Source organism: Gymnogyps californianus, chromosome 2 (assembly GCF_018139145.2).
Source record: "Gymnogyps californianus isolate 813 chromosome 2, ASM1813914v2, whole genome shotgun sequence".
Taxonomy (NCBI): domain Eukaryota; kingdom Metazoa; phylum Chordata; class Aves; order Accipitriformes; family Cathartidae; genus Gymnogyps; species Gymnogyps californianus.
The window spans coordinates 36,697,516-36,723,163 of NC_059472.1; the positions used below are offsets into that span (position 1 = coordinate 36,697,516).

At 39.0% G+C, this 25,648-nt stretch overlaps 1 protein-coding gene across 3 annotated transcripts in view; it reads right to left on the reverse strand.

The window, feature by feature from the left end:
* Positions 1 to 25,648, reverse strand: part of SULF1 (sulfatase 1) — a 103,122-nt gene that overhangs the window by 64,363 nt on the left and 13,111 nt on the right. For 2 of the 3 annotated variants that reach the window (XM_050892292.1, XM_050892294.1), the window contains exons 3-4: positions 1,630 to 1,689; positions 1,073 to 1,307 (exon numbers count right to left, since the gene is read on the reverse strand). In XM_050892292.1, coding sequence (XP_050748249.1) covers positions 1,073 to 1,244 — 172 coding nt within the window. In that variant the 5' untranslated portion in view covers positions 1,245 to 1,307; positions 1,630 to 1,689. Of the gene's footprint in view, positions 1 to 1,072; positions 1,308 to 1,620; positions 1,690 to 25,648 lie in introns of those variants that run through there. The other variant, XM_050892293.1, reaches the window with a different exon arrangement.

Below are 25,648 nucleotides of genomic sequence, written 5' to 3' on the forward strand. Positions count from 1 at the left end.
AAAGAATTGCTTTTAGATCTAGACCACTTTTTGTCTACAACTTTCTGGCTGAAAGTATGTGATTTTAGAACAAATGAACTATTTTGTTATAAGTTTTCTGGAATGAAGCATTTTGATTTTTCAATGTCATATGGCATTTTGTTTAGAAATTCACTATACGTTTATTAAAAACATGTCTTTCATTAAAAAACACTAAGAATGCAAGATTTCATTTCAAATTGATTTGCCAATTTTTCACCTTTTTGATCTTACCTCCTACCCCCGAAACTAAAATATTTGCTTGGGGGTAACCTAAAATGATCCTCTTTCTCTCCTTGCTTTTTCACTTTGGGCAGTGAACCAAAAAATCAGTTATATGCATAAGTACCATTAATATCTTTCTAACTTACTTAATGGAAAACATTCAAAGGCCTCCTGGAACATCATCCAAGTGTTTTAACTTTTTCCACCCTAAGAAAAATATGTGAAAATCACTTCTGGCTGGTATGTCCAGGTTGTGCTCAGATATTTAGTATACTTGTAAAAGCAAAACTATCTTATTTTTATACCTATAGCATAGTTTTAAAGCAGAAGGATTTTAAACACTTCAATAATTCATAGAAATATTAAGCTTATGTCCTGAAACCAGACCAGTTTGTGTGCATAAACATGTCAGATGACATACATGCATGTGACAAATATGTGGAGAATATAGATACCTATACAGCACTGAGGGAAAGGTTAACCTCATGAGGCTCAAATTTTTAAATACTACAGAAAGTCACAAAGTGAAAAAGGGCTTTTGATGCAAGTTTTTTACCTGTATGTCCTTGCACATATTATTAAATCCTTCTATGGTGGTGATTAAAACCTTCCATGACAGATTTTGATAAGCATATATTTCCTAAAGTCTGTAATTAAATGTGATGAATGCTATTAAATAATATTTGCTAACTCATTTTCCAAACTTGTCCCACATTCTGATATTGTTCCAGGACCCGTACCTTCTCTGAATTTACAGTACTTTCTGCTTGGCAGAAATTACTGAAAGACACATGACGAAATGAAGTAGCAAGTAACAATTATTTCTCACCTAGCTCCACATCTTGATCATCTGTGAGTACAAGGATGATATTTGGTCTGATATTTTTTCGCTCCTGCTGCACACGTCCTCTGAACCTCGGGGACTTGACGGTGGAACAGTGACTTGTTAGCAATTCAGTACTGAGCACTGCCAAGATGAGTGCAAACCAAGAAGACTTCATAGTAGTTCCAGAATTTCAATGAAAAGACTGATCCAGAAGTGCCTGAGCTCTAGTTTTCAAGACCTGTAGGGAGGAAAAGAAATTCTGTTCAAGCAATAAATAAACTTCCAGTCACACAGTGAAAGGATGACACTTAGGGAAGTCAAGCCTGACACATACCATTTAACATGATTATAAGCCATATTGTTGAATAAGAGCTTTATTCTGTCATTTTCTAAAAATAAACTCGGTCATTCTGCAACTACGCTTTCTCAAATAATCTTTGCTTGAAGTCATGCCACTGCCTGCATTTTGTATATACATGACTTCTGGTATACTCCTCACAGTGCTCCTTCTCCTACACCCCACGCTTCTTTTTATGCAGCTTGTTCCTTACATTCAGTACCTGGGCGCAGTAAAAAATTGCCGGGATGCAGACGTGTTCAGAACATCTGTAGGAGGAGCCCTGTAAGAAGGAGAAAGCAGAAGGCTTGTCAGTCAAAGACCTCAGTACTGTGGCTGTGCTTCAAAGTCTCCAGAACTGTTCGTTACAGCTTCTTTCTCTGTCCTGAAAGAAAAGAGTAGAAAAAATTTGCATTGCCCCCAGCTCCCCTACTTAATTTAATACCATACCTACGCAGTGGTTAGATGGCACCTTGGCTGCTAGAGATAAAGGACATATATCTCACGTCATCAGATGCAGGTGCTTTTCCAACATTTATAGTCAGTCTGAGATTCTGAGAATAAGAGTTAATTCCAGCATATGGCACCTGGCAAGCGATAAATCTATTTTAGGTTAACTCACCTGCATGAGCAACTAAGCCCTTACAAAGCAGGGGGGAGAGCATGGCTGTCATTTGCAATCTGCATTGGATCACTACGTGAAAAGTCATCTTCCCACTGTCAAGAAAGCTCATATTAAGTGACAGTCCAGATGATCTTACCCAGCATTGTGAAAGAGCGTAACTGTCCCTCAATCAGTCAACGATGGACCCGAGTGCCTCATCCATAATGCACAGTACCTCTGGCACAGCCTTGTCCTTGATACTCCGCTTCCAGACTCAGCTCAGTACGTTATCAGAACCCCCTCTCCGTGCCTGTCAGTCAAACAGCCTTGCTTTTGTAAGACCTGATGCAAGCACAGAGGCTTGGCTTTGCTGCAGCAGATTTAAACCTGTGACTGAAAATGACTGATTGGCCCGGGGAGGAATGGGTAGCCACTTACACTTTAACATTTTTGGCATTACCGACTGAAGCTCTGCAAAACTGTCCTGTTACACAAGGGAAGGGAGGGGATATCTGGGGGCAAAAAGCAAGAGGGTTGGAAAGAAACCGCGGAGTCATGCCTGCTGCCTCCAGGGTATTGACCTGCCACATATGTTCCTTCTGTTTTTATTTTGGAACTATAGATAAAGCACAGTGACACTGGTCAATAAAAAACCCCCACAAAACCACCGAAGCCCAAGAACATTCAAGAGGTCTGCCCAAGGGGAAGCCTGCATGGGAACTGGGGTGCACATTATATAATTAGACTGGAGCATAATTCATGAGGAGATCTGTGCACCCACACCTGAGACTTCATATTCAGACATGCAACATGAACTACAAACAGATTAATAAGCAGAAATAATTTAATGAGAGCAACACAGAAGACAAAAAGGGCCCCATCACTCACCTAAAAATGCGTTAATAGGAAGGTGCTCTAAATTTCAGGGGAAGAAGCCACAGTAGAGGGAGGGGATGGGACTTGGTGCTGGACTGCTAGAAAAAGGATCGTGTTCTTGTTTTCACATACACCTTTTATTTTAAGCTTCACAAGCTAAACAGTTTCATGCTCCTCACTCTGGCAGGCTGTAATTACACCAGAAGAGTGTGAACATCTTTAAAAGGAAAATTCAAGTGTCTGTTGCAGAGAAATCTTGTCTTTCATTGTCTCTGCACCAACAAACAGTCCAGCCTCCAACTAACGTTAGAGCACTGCAAAGCCAATACAGGGGATCGGCATTTAATGTTAAACGCCATTTCGGTGATTACACAACATTCAGAAAAGTAGACTGGAAGTCTGTAATTAGTCTGGACTGACTTTTAAAAATAGTTCAATTTCCATGTATTTGTTCTAAGTCACATAAAAGCTGACAAAAGCCCCGAAGACCAGGGTTACTGGAGAAGTCAGCCTTCCTCTGACAGACACCAGACACAACATGCTCTTGGTGCAAAAGCAGAAATACAATTTCTCTAAATGTCTGATCTTTAAATAGCAAAACTTTGACTCACCTCACAAAGCACGAAAGGCTACGTGAAGTGAGACTCAATGTTTAGTTTCTTACCTCAGTTGTACCATACAGCAAACTTTTTCAGACAATGTTGACCCAGAAAGCACAGTCATCCTGACTGCGCTGAGCAAACATTGGCACCAACGTGTTTGAATAATCCCCCACAGTACGAAACTGCAGGTTCCTGACAATTACACCTCAGTGCTAATAAAATTTACACTAATGCAAACGAACGTTAACAAGTATTCTTCATTTCACCCTCTTTGGGCTATTAGTTTCAAGAAATCCTTTTGCTTTAGCAAGTTAGGGCCACCTTAGGCAAGTCTTTTCTAGGAAAAAGAGCATGAATGATTTCTTTTCCAACTCTAGTTTTTTCCCCTTGATGGATAAAGGAAAATATCAGGACTGATTTACACATATAAAATTAATTATCCAAGTTTCATTGTATGGTTCTTGCACAAGAGCACAGTAATACCACTTTTTGTTGCCCATAACTATTTCAGTTTTGCATAGGACAAATCTTTATTAAAAGGTGATCTTTGACAACTTGTCCTTTTACAGCCTATTTCCCAGTCCTAGAAGGAAATGAAGTAAAGAAAACTGTCAAAATACAGGCTTGATAGGGAAGACAAGGCTGCAATGTTTGTGTTGGATACTGGCTGGTAGTCTACAAGTGCCCCTGCAGACACTGTAATTTGTCTTGAGAAATCGACAAAAGTAGGAGAAATTCTAAAAGGGACCTTTTCAAAATCACATGGGGAAGTAAACTTAAAATTTTTCATGCAGTGTTCAGAAATCAAGACAGTACTGTAAAATGCTTTTCTTTAGCCAATTAAACAAGTGCTGATCATAAATTCTATATGTGCTATTTGGAAAATTTAAATGATATTTTTCCTGTAGAACATACCTATGACAACTGAAATGTAGTCAGTAAATAAATGAAACCAGAGAAATCCAAAGTAACTATTTTTCCTCATCTGGATGTAATTTTTTCCTTCATTCATTTTTTTTTTTTCACAGGAGCACAAATTCATAGTTTGTACTCACCTTTCATGGGATAAACTCTGAAAGCTTCGATCTTTAGTTGGTTCTATGCTGCTAGTATTATAACAGGCAGTTCAAGGACTCGTTGGCATGGAGAATTAATTACCCGTGAAACTTGAATTACATTGGCAGGCCACTGCAAAGAAGGGCTACAGTGCCACTTCATGTGATGTGGCATAAAAACTAGGAGGACTTTATTTCTAGATCTCTTAAGAGAATATCTTTCAGTGACGAGAAAGAAAATCAAAAGGTAGAATAGTATCTTTTGAAACTATTTGTAGATTTTAGATTCATGTTGGCCAAGAAGTATTTAAGATTTTTCAGCGCATTGGCTGAAAGTGCTTAATTTGGAACACAACAAAAGACAGCTGGTTTTCAAAAAAGAGCATTTTCGCTTTGAAAAACCATTTTGTTTTCATGTCCACATTTTTTACTATGTTCACTTAAAGTGACAGGTTGTGTTTGGCCAATAAAAATCTGTCCAGAATCATACACTTTGTTTATGAAACAGGGCACTGAGTATCCACAACTATACTGCATTATAAGCTTTAAAGATGTATGGACTTCTTCATATTTAATATTCTACAAATGTGGCTTCCACATAACATTGCACAGGGAATCTAGCTTACATGAACAGATTTCTTTCTTGTTTGTAAATCTGAAATCAAATGTGGGGATAATGAGTAAGGATACTGGACGTATGTCCGTCCCCGATACCATGGGCTATGCATTGCCCCACATCGGTAATTCATGGCCAAGTGGTAACAAAGGGCAGACAACTTTGTCTTCTCTGCACCAAAGTGTTGGTGTTTTCTTTTGAGCATGAGCAGTGAGGACAGCACATCATCCAAAGTCATAGGTTAAGGCCTGCTGTTCTGGTGGCCTTTCCTTAGCAACAAAAATGGATCAACTCTGGCCAATAAAGGAAACAACAGTAATAATAATGATATTAGTAATAATGTGGACTGTGATTGTGGAGCTTGAGAACCAGAATTGCGGTTTCTGTTCTGCTGATATTAGCAATAAATGTGCCCAGTGAATTGAGAAGGTAAGGTACCATAGGGATCCTAAATCAAGAAACTCCTAAAGCGGTAGCAATTTTGTGGTTAACTAAGTGTTTTGTTCCTCATTACTATCCAGTATCCTACTGATTATTTCTGTGTACTTAGATTTCCCTGCCTCCAAAAATTGACATGGTTGTATATAATTAAGATATTGTCCACAAACGTTTTGCTACTTAGGACATTTTTGAGATTTCCTGACAAGTGCTAGGAACTTGCACAAAAATATATCAAAAACACGGAAAAGAAGCAGAAGGCCTTGTCATTGCAAGTGATCAGTTGCCTCATTTCCTTTATGCAAAACGTCATCTTGGATAATTTCTTCTTACAGGTTTCTCTGATAAATAAGTGGATAAAGCCTCTCAAACAAACAAAACCTCAGATATCAATCACCACAAGAAAATGAGCTTTCCTTCCTCACCCCAAGCAGAGGAGCATTATCTTCCTATGTATTTTACCTATGACCTGCTGACTTGACAGTTTTAGCTTTGATGAATGTTTTTTACAGGAATATGACCCCAGTGTTCTCTGTTTCCTTAAAATCAGACTCTCCATAAGAAAAGTAGAAAGGCAAAGTACAACAAGGAGAATTCTCATCATTCATAAAAAGCAGAGTAGGGATTTGCTATTGACAGCATTTTGTAATTTCCAATATGACCTTGGAGGCTGGTCACATTGGTGGGCACCTGGTCAGCAGCATTTCAAAAACCTGCCAGTCTGCTTGTAGTGCCAGAAATCGCTATCATTGGCATCATGTTAACTGGAAGTGGCTTCACCCACCAGTGTCCCTGCAAAGGTCAGATTCGGTGGTTTACGCCTACCATTTTCAGTTCTTTTTTGCTTTAAAGTGAAATGTGTCCACCTAGCAATGCTGCTGTACTCAAGAACATTTTGCATACACGGAAACTCCAAGGTGAAAGGGAGTTAAAGGCGTTTTCTCAGCAACATGCGTACAGTTTCTGTGAATCTTTGATGTTTATGTCAAAGGGTAGATAGACCTCTTAAAGGCTCACATAGTCTATGCTATGAATCATAACAGGTGTGCGGTTAGAGACCCAACAGAATTAGTAATTTCATGAGTTCAGTAATTTCATGAGATTAGTAATTTCATGAAGATTGTGCAGACAGATTGAAATTACATAATAAAAGGTCAGGGAGGCGAGATGTTCATCTGCACCAAAGCAACCTAGCGGTTCAGAAGTCTTAAATCTCTCCTTAAATCACATTGCCTTGATGACTAGAGGGTTGTAACACCCTACAACAACAATAACAACTCTCAATTTCACTAATACAGTGAAGCACTTAAGTGGAAAAAACAGTTGACAGATGACTGTTTTAAGAGTAGTAATGTTAATGCTCTTCTCACATCTTACACTTCTGTCTTGTATTTAAAAGGCAAACACTGCAATCTCAGACTACCAGGCACGACCGCGTAAATCTGAGGGTCAGTTTCCTGTGGGAATATCGAGCCTGCAGCCATGGGAAACACATTTACAGTACAGCAGAAGTCAGGAAAAAGCAAGACCTACCATCTCTTCTTAAAGGTTAATCCCCTAATCTTAGTTGTAAAGTATAGGATTTACAGTGAACACAAAGAATGTAGTTCCTATCTGGGTCTAATCTAATCATTACCTATTGAATTTCCAACACACTTTACTAATCAATCAGTTATCTGCTCACCTTCCAAATGTAATCTGTGTATTATAATGATGTATCATCAGTGCCTCAGGCTAGATTAATTTAAAGTAACTATAATTTAAAGTAATTGCAGGCAGGGAGAATCATAACCTTATATTACGTTTTTACATTGTAATTTTGCAAACAGTTACAGACAGGAAAGGAAAAAGCCTGCAGTGACTTGAAAGTATAATGCACACTTGCTAACCCACTTTTATAACTTTGTACAGGTTAAGGGATATTCTTAGTAGGTAAAAGTTTCCAACACTTCATATGTCAGAGTAAAACAACAAACTCCAATAACATTTTAAAAATACATAATTGTAGAAGAAATGATCTGTCTTTGAGAAAAGGAAAATATGTCTTTGATTTTAATGCTGTTAATATAGTTGAACAAAACATTAAAGAAAATTAAAAATAATATTTTTATATTAACTTCAAAACTGTGAAAGTTTTAAAAGAAAATTCCCATGTATTTTTCAGTAAGAAGAGTGCCTACTGCTGAGTTACAAACTTCTAATAATATACAGTTACTTAAATTTATTTCTCACCATCTGATTTACTTTGTTTTAGAATTTCATATTTCAACACAGCCAAGAAGTGCACTTGTCATACAAAAGAGCCTGGTATAATTGAGCCAGATGACGTGCCCCACAAGTAAAATCAGCCATTCATGAAAGCTGGTCACCAGAGGCCATTTCAAACAATGCACATTTCAAAGTAATCTAAAGTAATCCCTTTTCTCTACTGATTTGGTTTCCAGGCAGTCTTAAGCACATGTGTGCAGCAAAGAGGAGGCTTATTAAAACCTGATGTTATATTGGAAGTTATAATGCCATTGCCTTGTGATTGAATTCCGTGTCTGTTAGTCTTCAAAGAGAGGGAAAAAAATCAATTAAATTTATATGCTTATTAAACATGAGTGTCATGATACGTGCAGTTTATTAGCACTTGCTAAATAATTAAGACTGAGAAAGATAATTAGATGTGCACTAGGCTCCAAACAGGCTTCTGATATCAGGGTTTTTTTGTCTTTGAAGAATGTGGCTTTCCAGCTACCAGGTAATATAAATGCTAAAAGACTCCAAGTATTTTTCAAATATAAAGAGTAAACTCTGTGTATGAAGGAATTTCAGGTAATTTAAAAATTCCGTTTTAAAACCACATATCTTTGCTATATCCCTGCTCACTTCAGCAGTGTGGGGCATTATGAAAACATACCGTACAATAACACACTGACAGTTCAGTGATGAGTAAGTAGTCTTGAGTTGGGAGATCATATCACAGAGGTGAACAACAGTGACACAGTTTGCACGTTTCTTTAAATTCCTATTTAAGTCCATCGGCTTTAGAAACTGTGCAAGAGCATAGCTTTTCACATCTCCTTTCACATCACTCTTTCAATTTAAAAAGCTTCCTTCCTAGACATGTTTAGTTCCCCTCAAAGATCTGCAACTCACTTTGAAAGAGGGATTTTTGATTTGGTAAACAGTTTGTTTTCCTAAATAAATGGACATGATTAACTTGAATATCAATACAGCATCTTTAGCACAGAATATCTAAGGATCTACATATATAGGAGAAGATAGAGAACATGCCCATTTCCTCATGGTAACGCACACACCTCCATTATCACAGAAGAGGTTAAGGTAGGTTGTGCCGTCATATGGGTGGGTGGGTGGTCTTGGGTGGAAGCTGAGCCTAATGCACGGCTGTTCTGGCCACTCTCCTTGCTGACTGCACAGGGGAAGTGGCAGGAGCGCATGAGGATGAGAAGAGTCTGTGTAAGGACTGAAGCATGAGGAACTGGCAGTATAAAGCTATATAAGTGTATGTCTGTAAACAGATAGAGCACCTGTACTCCTAGGAGAGGATCTCAGATATACTTTTAGCTATAACACAGAAGGATTGACTACTCAGAAACACCACAGGAATTTAGATAGGTGCCATCCCCTGACTAACCAGGAGAGTCAGGCAGTTGCTGTAAGTGCTTTTGCAAAACTTTCTCTATTATACTACAGTGCAGAAAGTGAATTTATTCATAGCATCAGTACTTTGTGTGCTTACATGCACAGTGAGTGTGCTTATGTGCACGTAGATCCACTACAGACTGCATATGGTGTCTGTTGACTTTCTCTTTCACTTCCAGGTCTGGAGATTAGGCCTAATAATTTTTTTTTTTTTTTTTTGGAGTAGTTCCATTATATTCAAATGAGTTTTACTCCCAATACATTCAAAGTGAATTTAATAGGACTACTAAAATAGACTCAATGGATCAGGTCCTGAGTACCATTTTTTAAGCAAGATCTTCCTTACTAGGTTGCTTCTCTTTGTCAAGCAGCTTTTCTAGTCCTGGCACAGTATAAATTTTACCTTCACTGATATACATGTAAAAGCTCCTTGACAGACCAAGAAATGTGTTTTTAAATAAGTTCCTCCCTGACAAACCTGTACTATAGAGAAACCAGCCTACTAATAATAGTAAACAGACAGTCAGACCAAACAAAACAATCTATTACAAAAAACCAGATGCTTCATATCCTTCTCCATAAAGACTAGTCAGCGAGGAAGGTGCACTGACTTGAGGCACTGCTGAGAAGCACATCACCTCTGCTATTTATCCTACTGCTAATTGCCTTTGTAATCAGGAGGCCCCCGGTGTTCCCCAAGCTGCATTACCTGAGGGGGGACACAAGGTACAGCCCTGGCCCAGGAACACAGGGGACTTGTGTCTGCTATCACGGTAAACTTTCCAGTCCCCTCGCCTCCCGTCACCTCGCTGTCCCACAGTCCCCACTCAAGCACACGCCTGCGTACGCTTGGGGGGATTCCCGGAGTGACCTGCAGCTAACCCACCATGGGGAAACTCAGAAAGTCATCTCTGCATGGCCATGTCCTACCAGGTGAAAAAACTTCTGCACAGGAATGGCAGCAAACATGAGCAAGGAATACAACTGATGGATTTTACTGCCAAATCAGGTGTCCAAGTCCCTGCTTAGACCCTGATACATGTGTTCTGCTGTGCAAAATAAATATGTCTGCTGGATTCAACAGGAGTGCTCAGCTCCTTAAAACAACCTCCTGCAGGCTTTTCAATATATCCCTGGTGCAAAGATGCTTTAAGATCTTTGCTGAATATTTCAAAAAAAGCTAATCATCAGTGGCGCATAAGGAAAGGCCAAAATGTACGAAGCATCTGGATACTGAATTTCATCTGAAAATTAGTATTCCTATCAAAAAAGCCTGAAATTAAAGTCACACTTGCCTATTCAAGGACAAAATATACCATATATGGCTTATGTGTCCGAGGAATACCAATTCTCTCAGCCTGAATTCTGGAAAACTGTTCTCAAAGAACTGTTAGAAAATAATCCTCAGTTTGAGATCTAAGAGACTCAAGAATGACTTGTTGAAATTATTCTGTGAATACCTTTATCTCAGAAAACATTTTGAAAGGGTAGCACATATAAATGTGCCTTCATTTTCCAAGTGAAAATGCCTGCAGAAAGACTTTCTTCATCTTTCAAGCACACATACAGGTACTTTCAATTTCACAGTCCTAGCTTCTGTAGATGAGAGAGCAGTTTTAAAGCATAGAGGATGAAGCTGAATACATTCAAGCACACATATTTTTATTTCCAATGAACTTCTTATTAAGCAAAGTTCTTATTTAGCAATGAAGAGACATGATTTTATATCATCTTTATAAATGAGATATATATATATCTTGTATCTTTATAGATAGTTAATTGTAAGCCTGCTCATGAGCCAAGATTGTACTAAGATGCCTGACACAGCACATACTGAATTATTTTCTCTAGCAGTGATGGAGCTTGCAGTCAACCTTATGTCCCAGCACCTGACTGTGCATTATGCACAGAGAGGGAAGACAGGAATGGAAATTGGTAATCTTTAGGTGGAAACTTCTGAATAATATGGAACGGATCAGGAATGGGAAAGACCAGGATGTATCAGAAATCACTCCCAGATAACAGAGAGGAGATAGAAAGGCAAAGGACAGAACTGCAGTGCTTTTCTTCATTTTGTGTAGGAAGGAATTTGGGAGGCATTCCAGTTTACAGTGATTATTGTGGAGAAACCATCAATGCTTGCTTTACTGGATGTTTTTTTCCTAAATATAGATGAGATGTTCTTATATGAAAGGTGTTTCATAAACTGTGTCAATGACCCAATTCAGGAATGCTTAGACCAACATATAGAGAATCCACTTCTTTGTCCTTAGCAGGCTCAGCTGTGAGGTCAGACCAGGCTGCTCAGGGCTTTACCAAGTCAAGCCTTGAAAACCCCCAAGGATGGACACTGCCCAAATGTTCTGGGGCCCTGTTCCACTGCTTGACTGTCCTGAGGGTGAAATTTGTTTTTCCTTATATCCAGTCTGAACCTCTTTTGTTTCAATTTATGTCCATTGTCTCTTGTCCTCCTGCCATGCATGACTGTCAAGAATGGGGCTCCATCTTCTCAGTGACCTCCCTGTAGGCACTGGGGGGCTGCTGTTAGACCCTCCAAAGCTGTCTTTGCTCCACGCTGAACAACCCAGCTCCCACAGGCTCTTCACACAGGGCAAGGGCTCTAACCCCCAACCATCTTGATGGTCATCGGCTGAACTGACCCCAGTTTATTGTTGTCTTTCCCATATTGGGGGCCCAGAACTGGACATAGTATTTTAGATGCTGTCTAGCAAGTGCTGTGTCAAATACATTTTAATATTTGTTTAAAGAGGTTTTGCTATTAGGGAAAAGTGAGCTGAACTAAGTGAAACAAACGTTTCACAGAGCCTTTCCTTGTAAAGTGAATGAATCAATGAAGATTTTCAAGTAGTTGGATTGACTGAAAACATGATTTTTCTACTTCTGATTATTTCTGAACTTTTTTGTGTTATTCTCAGGACCAGAAATAGATAGTGCCATAAAAAAGCTATTTTTGCTATAGTTACAGGCTGACCAAAGTCCTTTGAACTGGGAGAAGTCCTCCAATTATTTCAGTGGTCACTGCTTCAGCAGAAATGAAAACGGATTTAGACATCATTTTGTAGGGGTTTTTTTGTTTGTTAATAGAACAGAGTGATTAAAGCAGTCAGGATTTGGAAAAGAAGTGCAACTTTATATATGAGAAAAGAGAGATTTGAAATCCCCTCTGCCCCAGGCCCCATGTAAATGTAAGAGCACAGCTGGAATGAAACAAATGATCTGACTGGTTTCTGATGAGCTGGGTGGTGTAAATGTTTCACACTAACCACACTGCACACTCATAATATAGGAGCTAATTCATCTGCCATGAATACATTCCTGTGTATGTTGTCCTTTAAAATAAACAAGCAAAAATGAGTAATTTATCAGGAGTTAAACGAATATTTTTCCAGAGGGACCCCATCTGTCCCATATGGCTGATTTTAAAGTCTAAATGCAGGCAGTTTAAATGCTACATCCTCTGTCTCACTATGTGAAACAGTTATTGCTTTAAAATATGGAATTTCAAATTTTTAGCACTGTCAACAAGTTCCAATTGTTCCCGAAAATATCATTCAGGCTGCTTATTAGTTTCTTAGAAGACTGCAAAACTCTAAACACAGAGTTGCAGACGGTGAATAATGATAATTTTCCAAAGCCTCTATTTACAATGGCATTGCATTTACAAAATATGTTTATTTCTAGATTTAATTTAAGAATTTTGACGGAAGGTTTATAACCACGAAAAAGCAGTTTTATAGGAAAAGTGTCCTGGAAAAACAGGCTAATCATAACCAGCCCTGCATGTTTTAAATTTTACAAATCCTTTTTATTTATTAATACCTTAAAATCAATAAAAAACCAGATTATTCTTGAAGATATCTTTATGATCTATTAACATCACAATGATGAATGTATTTCCCAGAGTTTCTCTATAGTAGGAATGAAGTTATTAACTTGCATTTGATCCTGCAGAATCTTCCCCGTAGTAAGGGTTACTCATGTAGGGCAGCCCTGATCATAAGCTCTTAGCAATAGATACTCTGACACCGAGGGTCACAGGTTTCTTAGACTAACACAGCCTCCAGATAACTTCCTCCAAAATTAGAGGTGCTTTCCATGCCTTACAGTGATGAGCAAATGCCTTTTGGACAGAAGATACTGAAAAACTCTACAAGGAGGCTCATAGCATAATCTCCCCCTGTTTTCTGCCCAGACGTTTTCCTTTATGGCAGAAGAACTCAACGCTGAACGTTAACATAGAAAAACTTCCAGACTGAAAATGCTCTGTTATTTGTGTGTAGTGTCCTGATGCATATCTGGAAACTGTAACTTGCACCTAAAGAAAAGCATGAACACTGTTTGGAAAAACACTAACTTGTGGTGGTGTTGTTAAACAGAGAGGCAGTGCAAAAGACTTCCAAGCTACAGAAAGGAGGATACCCTAAAAATACAATATTTTCCTGTCTCTGTTCTTTTATTCAATTTTATAATGGGCTTTTATAAAATTCCTAACTGTCCTTAGCATCTCCTTTAAAAGCAGAGTGGTTTCAAGCAGATGATATGCCCTAAATCCTGTCCCCAGACCTGCAGGATGGGGATCACAGCACCCATATAGCACATAGCATAATCCATGGCTTGGTCGCCTGCTCAGGTTACTCCACCTTCTTGTTTCTCCATTTTACGGAAAGCTCCTAGAAACTTACCTGTTCCCTAGCTGGTAAAGTATCTTTAGATTATAGATATGTTAAAATTTGGACAAAAATATACCAAACATTTCAGGGTATAAAGAGAGAGAAATGATCTGAAATGAAAAATGCATTATGCTAAAGTATCTTATGGCACTGGATTATGTTTCCATTATCTCCTACATTTAAAACTCTGTTGACCCCTGATCAGAGGCATTTATCTTAACATTGCGACTATTTGTAAAACTCTTACACATTTCTTTGCATGATTTTCTCTCCCAAAACTAGGCCTTTATTACAATATTGAGTTACATACTCAGCTTTTCACAGAATAGAGCTGGGAAAGAGATATAGCGAAATGTCTGAGCGTTGGCATGTGTTTCCTATGTTCACTAATGTAAATTTTATGTATCTGCAAATGAAATCCTCCTGTATTTCAAGTAACACCTATAACCACATTTTCAGGGCACAGTGTGGACCCTGTGGGCCATGACCGGGACCGGCTGGGCAGGGTCTAGCAGCCTGTCCTGTCCCACTCCCTGGCCAGGAGCAGGGCACCAGGGGGGGCCCTGGGGAAGCCCCAGGCATTGGGCACCCCCATGGGGACAAGGACAGGCCCAGGCCGGGCTGGGACATGGGTGGGCCGGGCTCAACAGGGCCCATGGCCTGGCAGGGCTGGGAGGAGCCCAGGGGGCTGAAATGGGGTCCTGTGCCATGGGCAGGTCAGGGGGAGCCCTGGGGGGCTGAAATGGGGTCCTGTGCCATGGGCAGGTCAGGGGGAGCCCTGGGGGGCTGGAATGGGGTCCTGTGCCGTAGGCAGGGAGGTGAAGGCCCCAGGGGGTGGGCAGGGGCAGACAGGGCCAGCGGTGCCTCATGGCCTTGATACGCACAGGCACCAACAGCATCAGTTGTAAATGACTGAAAGAGTATCTATCCAGCTGAATGAGAATCAAAACCCATTATCTATAACTACAGAAAAGTTGCCCTAAAAGTTGCAATGGACAAGTACATTTCACCAGGAAATTGTTACAGATAAATCCACAGAATTGGCTATTCTGTGGGGAAAGGTGTAAACAACAACAACCAAACAAAAATTGTGATACAGTAGAATGGAGCATGTCATAAATCATCACCTTTAGTAGTATGATAAAGAGGGGTCTATTATAAATTATCCTATCTTCTATGGTTTAACATTCAGTTCAGCAGTCTATACAAAATATATAGCAACTGTTAACGGTGAAATGATACAGGTTTTAGCTTACAGGTGAGGACACAGTGGGAAGGCAATTTTAGGAAGCAAATAACCGTAACCAAATAGCAAAGAGCTTTTGCTAATACATTTTCTTTTTAGTGTGAAATTGCTTAAAACCAAGGCAGCTGATTGACTAGTGTGAATCATATGCACCTCCTAGACAGTGTGATGAATGTCACAAGTTAGCATCTTATAACTGCCTAAAGCTTATAGCTGAAAAACTACTCCTTATGCCATATATTATGGAGATATCCTGTTGAATAGGACTTCTGGACAAATTTTTAATATGTCATTCTCTGTTTGTAAACTGTATGTTGGATATAACACTTTCAGTATTTTTGCGTATTTTCTTACGTAGTATCTTTCATCTAAGTTCCTTGATTCACTGTGCAAAGAATTAGCTAATTGATTATCACTGGTATCAACGAAATAGCACTGAAACTAAAACAGAGAAGGATCAGCTTGACTACTCTGAGTCCAGGCTAAGCTTTCTGCTTACTCCCAGACTTGAGGCTCAGATGGAAAACCTTAACTTTTCAATCTGAAAATAAATTTCCATACAATTTCATGTTGTGGAAAGAAAAACAGAAGACACTGGAAGGCTTTTGTTTTCATTGCAGTGTGAAATGAAAAAATCTGAATCATTGAAAGCTAAACTGTCATCCTCTGGCCAGCTCTACCTTTAATGAAAGACGTAGTGCAGATCATACACCCCTACGATATTAAATGACAACAGTCATAAGTACAAGGCCTCCCTTAAAACCCGATGATATTACTACTGAGTATGTTATGCCAGAAGGACTTTCCAAAATTAACACCATTCTGTAATTTTTTATGGATCATGACATGTCAAGCTAGACTGGACCATGAGCTTGGATCCTTAATGATCATCCAGGTAAGCCTCCTTGAAGAAGTATTCCTGACTTGTTTCCATTCATCAACCTTGCATTTGAGCTAAGACTGTCTTACACTTAATTCATCTCTTGTAAACTAATCACACACTATTCAGAAATTATTTAGAGAAATGATAAGCCAACAATGCCATATTTGGGTCAATGTTCAAAGTAAAACCATGGTTTCACTTACTGCTCTATACTTAAGGAATATAAGACAGACTGTGTTTCTTTAGTAACGTATGGTGCGTGTTACCTTAGGAGCTAAGGGAACTGGAAAAGATTTATTGGTATTTACTTATTTACTAATATGAAATTTTCAGACAGGTTCATGTTACAGTCTTCATCTGTGTTATGGTTCTCTGCCATATATAAATATGCAACTGTCAGACATTCTACATTTAAATGCTCCTCAACACCATGCCTTTTCTCTCTTTGAAGAGAGAGAGTATTTAAATTGCATAATCTGCAGGGCCTTCAGACTTAAGTAATGATACCACTGGGGACTAAAATATGACATATTACTTGCTGCTGTGTTGTGGACGATCATGGCAGATGCATCATCTGTTAACTGGGCATGTCATCCGTTGCGGCAAGCACAGCACATCTTGAACAACTGTAAGTTAGCACAGTTGTGCCAGTAGATGAACTTGCTGATCCCATGGCCAGGCTATTGTTATTATCCTGATACTTTGTTCACAGGTCCCTAGACTACATGGTCACACAGAAAAAAAGTCCTCACAACATGCTTGTGCCTCAAGGAACAGCACTTGCTGGTATTTGAACAGTAGTCACCATCTGTTGATGTTTTGGTTCATTACCGGCACAGACACAGATAAGATGTTCTCTTCTATCCACCATTACTACAATTGGTTTTGAATCTACGGACATCTGAACCTAATTTTTGCTCAAGCACCTTCCCCCTGCCCTAGCAGCAGGAAAGGAGCTTAAAGTGACTGTCAGCATAGAGGCAATGTTCCTTATTAGAAAGGAAGCCATATTGCAGATGGGAGGAACCAGGAATTACTATTCTAGTGAAAATGTTTGTTAAGTATCATTTTCCCAAGTCTTTTTTACACATGTAACACACTGAAACTTGGTCTAGTCATGGTCTAGTAATCAAAGTTTTCTCTACTTCCACAGCCAACTATTATTACTGCTGTTGTCAGCTGTGCTGCCAATGAACTATCGCCCTATAACTTTTGGGAATTATTCTGTACCTTGCAATAACCAGTTGATTAGCATATTATTCTTATTAACCGGCCTTCTAGGAAAGGAGGTTGACAGTTGAAGATGGGATACAGCCATTAATAAGCACGCAGCCTTCTTTATTTACAAATGTTTCCTGAGTTCCGCAGTTTTTCTCTGACACTCAGTGGTTATTCATTCAGTAAACATTTCTTGCCTTTTCCCTTCCCTGCCTCCAAGAAAATCACATAATGTAAGCACATCAAAGCTGTTGGCTATAAGGAATTAGCAAGTGATCACTCTGTGGAGGGTCTCTCAGTCTATGAATACTACTAATAAGGCAATAAGTATGAGAGTTTCCTCAATGTGTAATTGCTTACTCTTCATCTCAGCAGGTTTTTTTTTACTTAATCATCAGCAAAATAACCCATGTAAATCACAAAATAGTCTAGTTGTTTGATCATTCCCTTTCTTTGTGTTAGCCCTTTGATATTTAACCTCCCATTTCAGTCAGCTTTACAAGGATGTTTTCCAGAGAAACAGTATGTCTCATTTGATGCTATATTAATCATTTGAAGAGAACATGTATGTTGCTAGGTTGGCAGTAAGTGTATGCATATGAAAGCAGGCCCAGTTGTGGGCCACAATGAGTTCCTTCTGCAACAGACCAAGAGCCCTTCATCTTTATTGACCTAGGGAGCAGGTCAGATATGATGGCTGCTATAACAAAGACATTTCTTGAATACAAAAATGCCTTTGCAGTCACACCAGCTAATCAGTCTGAAAATCTCAATTTTATTTGGCTTTAAAATACTTCAAGATAACAGCACAATACGGCTGACATGCTAGAAGAAAGGCTAATACTTAATCTTTTCCAAGCCATGACAGACATGCAAATTAACATCTGACTGGAGATCGTAAGCCTTTTGGCAAACTCTAAGTATCTTTTCACCTACCAACTAAAGCAACAACTAACTCCGGAAGAAAGTAACTTCACCAGGTAAATAAAACACTTGTGTCTCTATTACAAAAAAAAAAAAGAAAAAGTCTTTGCGGTAAGCAACGGGCTATGTTGTCCCTGTTTTGCTCTGCAAACATTTTTCTTTTCACCCAGCTTGTGAGAGAGCAAGTGAACTGCATGCTAACTATAGCACATTTACCTGTTATTTTCTATGATCAAGCAGATGGTTGTGAACTGTGGGCAAGAGGATGCTGAAAAGTAGTAAATTAGGATCCACCTGGATTCAGGTAAAGGGTAGAAACTTTCACGTGGATCACAACAAAAGAAAGATAATACTTTCACCTTTTCCCTGTCATGTGGCACCTTACCCAGCCTGACCTGAAGAATAAAACTTCTAAGGCCACCATACTGGAGAATTAATACCCTTACACATAGGTATGTGTTACATTGGAGTTAAAAACTTAATACTTAAAATAACATTTAAAATTAAATTTTATATGACAATTTCAAAAGAAGGAAAACCTAACACAATGAATACTCTTTTCAACAACAGAATAATCTCTTACCCATAGAGATACACAACACTGTAAAACTGCTCAGAGATTAAGGTATGTAAGTTATGTGGCAAATATTATAGGGATCTTAGTTTCTATCCTGCTTCATGGTATGAAAAGGAGCATTTAACTGCTTGGCTCCTGCTGTTTTTGAATGAAAATCCAATGCTTCATTAATATTTATCCCTTTTTCTTCTAACCCTACTATACATGCTCTCTTTCGGAGTTTCAGGAAAACCAGCAATTATCACATCAAAGGTCATCAGTCCACCAGGGAAACTTCAATCCTTAACTGGTGGAGAATTGCTGCAGCTTTTGCAAACATCTCAGATCAGGCAAGCAAGTGTTTTCACTCCTCCCCTTGCTCCTGTGACTCTTGTTGGTTTTATTTAATCAGCTTAGAAGACCTTCTTAGTTTTCCTGTGATGCCATACACTATCCTAGACATCAAAAAGATTTTTATACTGCTGTTATATTTATACAGAGGGAATAAAAGAATAACAATGATTTACCCATGCTGCACAATAGGTCCAGTCTGAAACAGTCTGAAGGACTCTGCTTAAATTTCCCAAAAGATATTTTTGTTAAGCTCCATTCTGAAGTTATTGGCAACACTCTCACTTACTTCAATAGTAGCAGTAGCATTAAAGAAAGGTGATCCGTGCAGATGAAAATGACAGAGATGTTCAAGTTACTGAACAGCAGAAATCAGGAGAACCACTAAAAACTGAAGAGACTCTACTCCTGCCAACAGCAAGCATTAAATAAAAAAGGTATGAGTCAAACCCCCAAGATAAATCAAGAAACTGTTCTCAAAATAATGATATTTTAAAAAATAATAAATGCTGTGTTCGTGTTACTTATCTTTTGGCTTCATAGCCATTATGGTTGTGCATTTTGAAAGTTTTTTTGGCGATCCTAAGTCCTAAAGAACATTTATTTTTTCTTCCGAATGAGAGGTAAGTTTTCCTAGAATCATATGATGCCAAAAATGAGATGTCTGATAAAGCAGAGAGAGTTGGCAATGCTAAAAATGTGTTTTCTTCAGGGCTGAGGAAGACAGAGTTCTGATGACACGCAATGGGAAGGGCACCACGCTCATCTGTGTTTCCAGCCTCACTGGAGAGTGGATGACCAAACATCATTAATTCTGAGTACTACTTTTTTTGGCTCTTGTACCTTTGCACAATGAATTGATTTAGGCATGTAGGAATCTTGATGCTAATCAAAACATGACTTCAGTGTCATGTAGCCTGCTAGCTTGGGCAGGTTACCTCGGCTAAAACAAAGTATCATTCAGTACTTAAAAAAATCATTAAAATAAATCAACAAATTTGGCAGAACTGTCAGGGAATACTGCTCCACTTTGTCTGAAGTATCATTTCTTTCTGACTGCTATTTCTGGCTCTGATCCTTTGCACAACTCCTGTGGCCAAGTCCCATTAAATAAGAGTCTTTCCTACTTCATGTGTGAAGCTGTGCAGGTGTCCTGGTTTTGGCTGGGATAGAGTTAATTTTCTTCCTAGTAGCTGGTATAGTGTTATGTTTTGGATTTAGTATGAGAATAATGTTGATAACACACTGACGTTTTTAGTTGTTGCTAAGTAGTGTTTATACTGAGTCAGGGATTTTTCAGCTTCTCATGCCCAGCCAGCAAGAAGGCTGGAGTGGCGCAAGAAGTTGGGAGGGGACACAGCCAGGACAGCTGACCCAAACTGGCCAAGGGGATATTCCATACCATATGACATCATGCCCAGTATATAAACTGGGGGGAGTTGGCTGGGAGGGGTGGATCGCTGCTCAGGAACTAACTGGGCATCTGCCAGCGAGTGGTGAGCAATTGCATTGTGCATCACTTGTTTTGTGTATTCTAATTGTTTTAGTATTATTATTGTCATTTTATTATTATTATTATTATCATTATTATTATTTTCTTTCTTTCTGTCCTATTAAACTTTCTTTATCTCAACCCACGAGTTTGGGGTTTGGTTTTTTTTTTATTCTCTCCCCCATCCCACTGGGTGGGGGGAGTGAGCGAACGGCTGCATAGTGCTTAGTTGCCAGCTGGGGTTAAACCATGACAGCAGGGAATTTGCCTTCACCATATTGTAAAGCAAAACTGAATAATTTTATCCAACTTACTGCTTTAATATAATTAGTTAATTGATTTGATTTAATAATTTAATCCATGCTCCCCAGTGCCTCCTTTAAAGATAGAGAGTAGGAGGGAACACTCCTATGTACTAAGCCAAGCCGGCTATATGTTTCTGAAGCATGGTTTTCATTTTGATAGAATTGCAAGTTTGTAGTTCTATGTTTCTCTTCTTTACAATAAACTAATCTCATGTCTGTAAGGGTGGGGACCCATCTAAGAAGCCACAGAACCAAAGCTGAAATTTCAGCCTTTCCCAGCTCTGCAGCCCTCCTTACCAAGACATGAGCTGGTATGTCCCTCCTGCATGAGAGACTTCCCTCACCATGCACTACCTCATGTAACAGTTTTGGTGAGGATCCTGTTCTTGTACTCATTTTGATAGGGCAGAAGGGGAGAAGAAGGAAAGAGACAGAAAAGTTGTTTCCTCTCCCAGACAACAGAAAGACCTGCTGTCTTCTTACTGTCTGCTGGCAAGGTTGGGAACATTGGTATTGCTACTACAGCTTTGCATCACATAATTGCCTTAAGTTTCTTGGACACCCTGCTAATGCAGGCCCTCCTATACAGTTAATTTGCTTAGGGTAAATATAGTAATGTGCTTTTACTGTACTTTCGTATTACTGCACCTACTCCTTGGGTGTTCAAGAGTTCAGTGTGGTTGGCCTAGCAAAGTAAACTCAAGAATTAACTAGGAGCATTTTTGTGTAGAAATGGACTTTGTTAAAAAGTGACTTGAAATGTTAAGCAATTGGTTTGTTCAAATAGCTAAAGTGACTGAACATTTGAGCTTGACTTCAGAACATGAATATTATCACAGCAAAATACAGCGCGCTGAGGAATTTTGCCTACAGCTATGGTATGAATGAATTGAATCATCCCCTGAAAAAGAGACATTTCTTTGATCTTCAACTGAGCATGTAAAATACAGGAACTGGTATAGTATAGCAAACAAGCTGCCATTCGAGCAGTGAAATTTTACTGTTTTGTTTTATGATTAGTACATTTGGCCACATTGATATTATCAGCTTCTTAATTCCTAGTTACTGCTCTGTTTTTAGCCCTCTTAACTTTGGTACAATTCAGATAGATTTGACAAGCACAGTAGAAAGCAGCCACAGAAGCAGCTGAAAGAGTTTCACTCAGGTGCAACGAAAGTCCACTCACATGAGCTGAAAGGAGTTTCCCAGGTAGGTAAGCGCTGGCGGCGGACAAAGGACACATCACGGGTCTGCTATGTCAAAGCTAAGTATGCTGAACTGCCGCTAAGTTAGATCCTTCAAGGTGAAAATAACAGTGGAGACTACAAAGGCTTTTTTAAAGCTTTCTGTTATAAAATGAGTGACACTATTCCTCTTGGATAAAACCCCACTATCGATATCAAAACCTTTGTCACATCAACACTCAGCTACAGTACTACATCATGCGTGGCTATGAGTTGTTAGAAACACACTAAGGCTCTGAAGCTGCTGCAGAACATTCGACTCTAGGAGAGTTACAAGACAGAAATGATGTGCTAACAAAAGCTGCTCTGGTTAGCTGTTTCTGGATGATGTGATAAGCACTGATTTTTATTTACAAAGAAATAGTTCTGAGCATTGTACCCAACAGATCACCTCTTTTGCTGAATTACAGTTCTGCAATGGGGACGCCTTGAAGATAGATTAGTTTACCTCCTGGATACACTTAAAGTTTCTGAAGCTTTAGGGAAAGATGCAAGTTTATGAAACAGAGAATAGGCAGTGTGCTTGTGGCACAGGGACTTCTGCAGTCTGGGCTTTCTCTTTCCAACAGGCTGAGGAAATTCAGTTGAAGAATACAGTGTCATCTGGATTACACCACTGGAAGGGCAGAGGTTGTACAAAACATATTGGGTTTTGCATTTCAATGACTTTATAGTATGTCTATAGGCTAGCACAATCACAGTGAGATAAAAAAGAAATGCCCCCAAAGCTTCATGTGAGATACAGAATTCTTACTTATTCCCCCCAGGCACTGCATATTGCAAGACTGCTGCTTGTCTAGATACAAGGCCGTGACTAACTGATGATTAATTAGTTTAACCTATACTCTCATCAAATTCACTACTTTTGTAAGTAGTTTCTTAAATGACTTAGCTCATGTAGACAAACTCTGGCAATTATTGACATAGTTCAAATAATTCAACACTTCTAGCAGAAAGGCTCAAAGAAATACAAGCACACTGAAGTCTTACCAAATGTCCTTAAAGAAGTTTTCTCTGGGGTCACAGGCAATGGATATTTTTGGCTCCAGAGAGCTTTCAGAATCTGTTCCACATGGCATGTCTTTGGTCCTTGTTTTGATAAGAAAAGATTAAGGGACTTGCCCAGGCAAATACCAAGACATGGTTGGAACTACCTGTATTTATGGGAGCTCCCAGTGCATTTAACAGACAATACCGACACTAGTGTCTTTCTCAGTTTAGGCAGTGTCTTAATTTTGCCACTGTTTACATTAAATGTCTAGGAAGTTTTGGTCAGAATCTTGTCTACAGTTACAATCTAGAAATACTTGCTGTATATGATTGTTGCCATCTTGGTCAACAGGGGTATATGCTGTCAAACATCAACCACAAATGGATCAGACTGTATTCTAATGATAAACAGAACCATCCCAATATATCTCTTATTTACCTTTTAAATTGTGAGGCTTAATTAATTAATATTTTTTAGAAAGTTCTTGATGATAAGTTGCTATAGAAATTAAAAATATTTGCAGCCCATAGAAACCTTTGCTTCAGCACAATTAAGATGTTTTTCTTGTTACGTTTTCTCTAATTATGTTTCAGTCTTGTCCATGAATTTTAGTTTTCCATTGTCTAACAGCATGTTTGAGGTTTCTGGATTTCATTTATACACAAGCTAACATTATAGTTTCAGAACCCCCACTACTTGAAATAGGACTTTTGAAAAGAAAAGTAAAAATAAAGAAATGAATATACAATCATAAAGAAGCTGGGGGAATATCCCAAAAGTTTATTGTCCAGAACGCTCTGCTTTTGGCAAGGCAAAATCAAGGGCAACTAAGAACAACTTCATTTGGAAGTGCCTCCATCAGGTATGGAAACAGCATGCTTCAACTGCAGCAACTTTCACAGCCATCATAAACCACTAAGATTTTAATAAATCTGTGGCTAGGCTTTCAAGATTACTCTACAACATATGTGTCTCACTGTCATATGAAGAAAGTACATGTGTATGAATGTTAAAAGTTTAGAGAAACTGAAAGAATCAGTGCTGGAGCGTTATTTCATGCCACAGGCTTTCAAGAGCTGCCCAGGTCACAGTGCCAGTGTCAGTCTAGGATTGATGCATTAGAGTCTCCTGATATGAAGTACAGTTTAGAGATGAATACACATCCTTAAAATCAATCTCTGATTGACAACTTAAAAACATCTATCCTACTAAACCTAAGTAAGCACTAAAACCCCCTCAATCTATAGATATCCAGAGCGGGTTTTGGAACACATGGACTGCTCTGACTGAACACAGGTCCGTGCAACCCCTCCTGGCACTTCAGAAAGACACATTAGTTCAAATAAAAAAAACCTGAACAGCTGTCTGAAATCTTGTGGTACTGTGCCTCCACTAACAAACTGCAAACCATTTTTTTAGAAAAATGGACCATGATATAGAAGCAACTGCTTCACTACCCCCACTCTTTGTCACCTGCCAGCCTCAGGGTTGCCATCAATGCCAGCTCCACTGTGGGCTTGGCAGAGCAGCATTGAGCCCAAATTAATAAAGCCCAGCTGGATACAGGTTTACACCATCAAGAGCTTCTGTGTTTCCCAGGGAACTGGCTTACTATGGAGCCAGATAAGATTCATATGGGCTTATTAACTCCAGCTCTGTGTAATGCAAAAGCAATTCTACTGATTACGGAGTGGAGATGCTCCTGGAAGCAGTGTAGCCACATTCATGTGGCTCTGAGCTTCAGCTAATATCTGTGGCATGAATAATCTGCAACACATGGGTAATCAAGTGCTGACTGTATCCTGCTTCTGAATGGGTGCACAACCAACGTATCTAGTGAGGCAGTGCTGAGACAGAAGAATTTAAGAGCTCTGCGTCTAAAAGAAATTCAAACCCTTCTTTATTTCTAGGCTGTCAGCAACTTGTTTTGCACAGAAAAACAAGACTGAATCTTATTATTTAAAGGAAGGAATTTTATTACTTATAGTCAGATTCACCTTCATGCACAGGATCAAGCACAAAAATCTATGAATCACTTCAGGTCTGTTTTGATGACTTGTCAGTACTTCTTAGGTCTTAGGCTGAGCCTCTCTTGAGGTATGAATGTGCCCCTGAGGACTCCACCCTACTTAATGCTAAACAACTTCTGAAGGTGATGAGTGCTCTTACTTTATGGTACTAATCATTATTTGGAATTGTTCGGACTCTACAGGACTAGCTCTCTAACTTCTGGTTTTAATATTTTCATTGGAAATGAATAAGTGTAATTGACTTATGTAATGCTTAATGGGAGTTAGCATTAGTAAATGCTTACTGAGCACCCTGAATATCTTAATCATGAGAAAGATACTCTAGAGTTACTTGCTTCATGAATACAGGCATATATATCCCTCTTGTGATAGATAAATGCATATAAAAGTAAGTTAGCCATACACTGGATTTTAATTACCCCCGAGGGCCACATAACAGAATAGGTTGGAATTTATTCATGTTAAAATC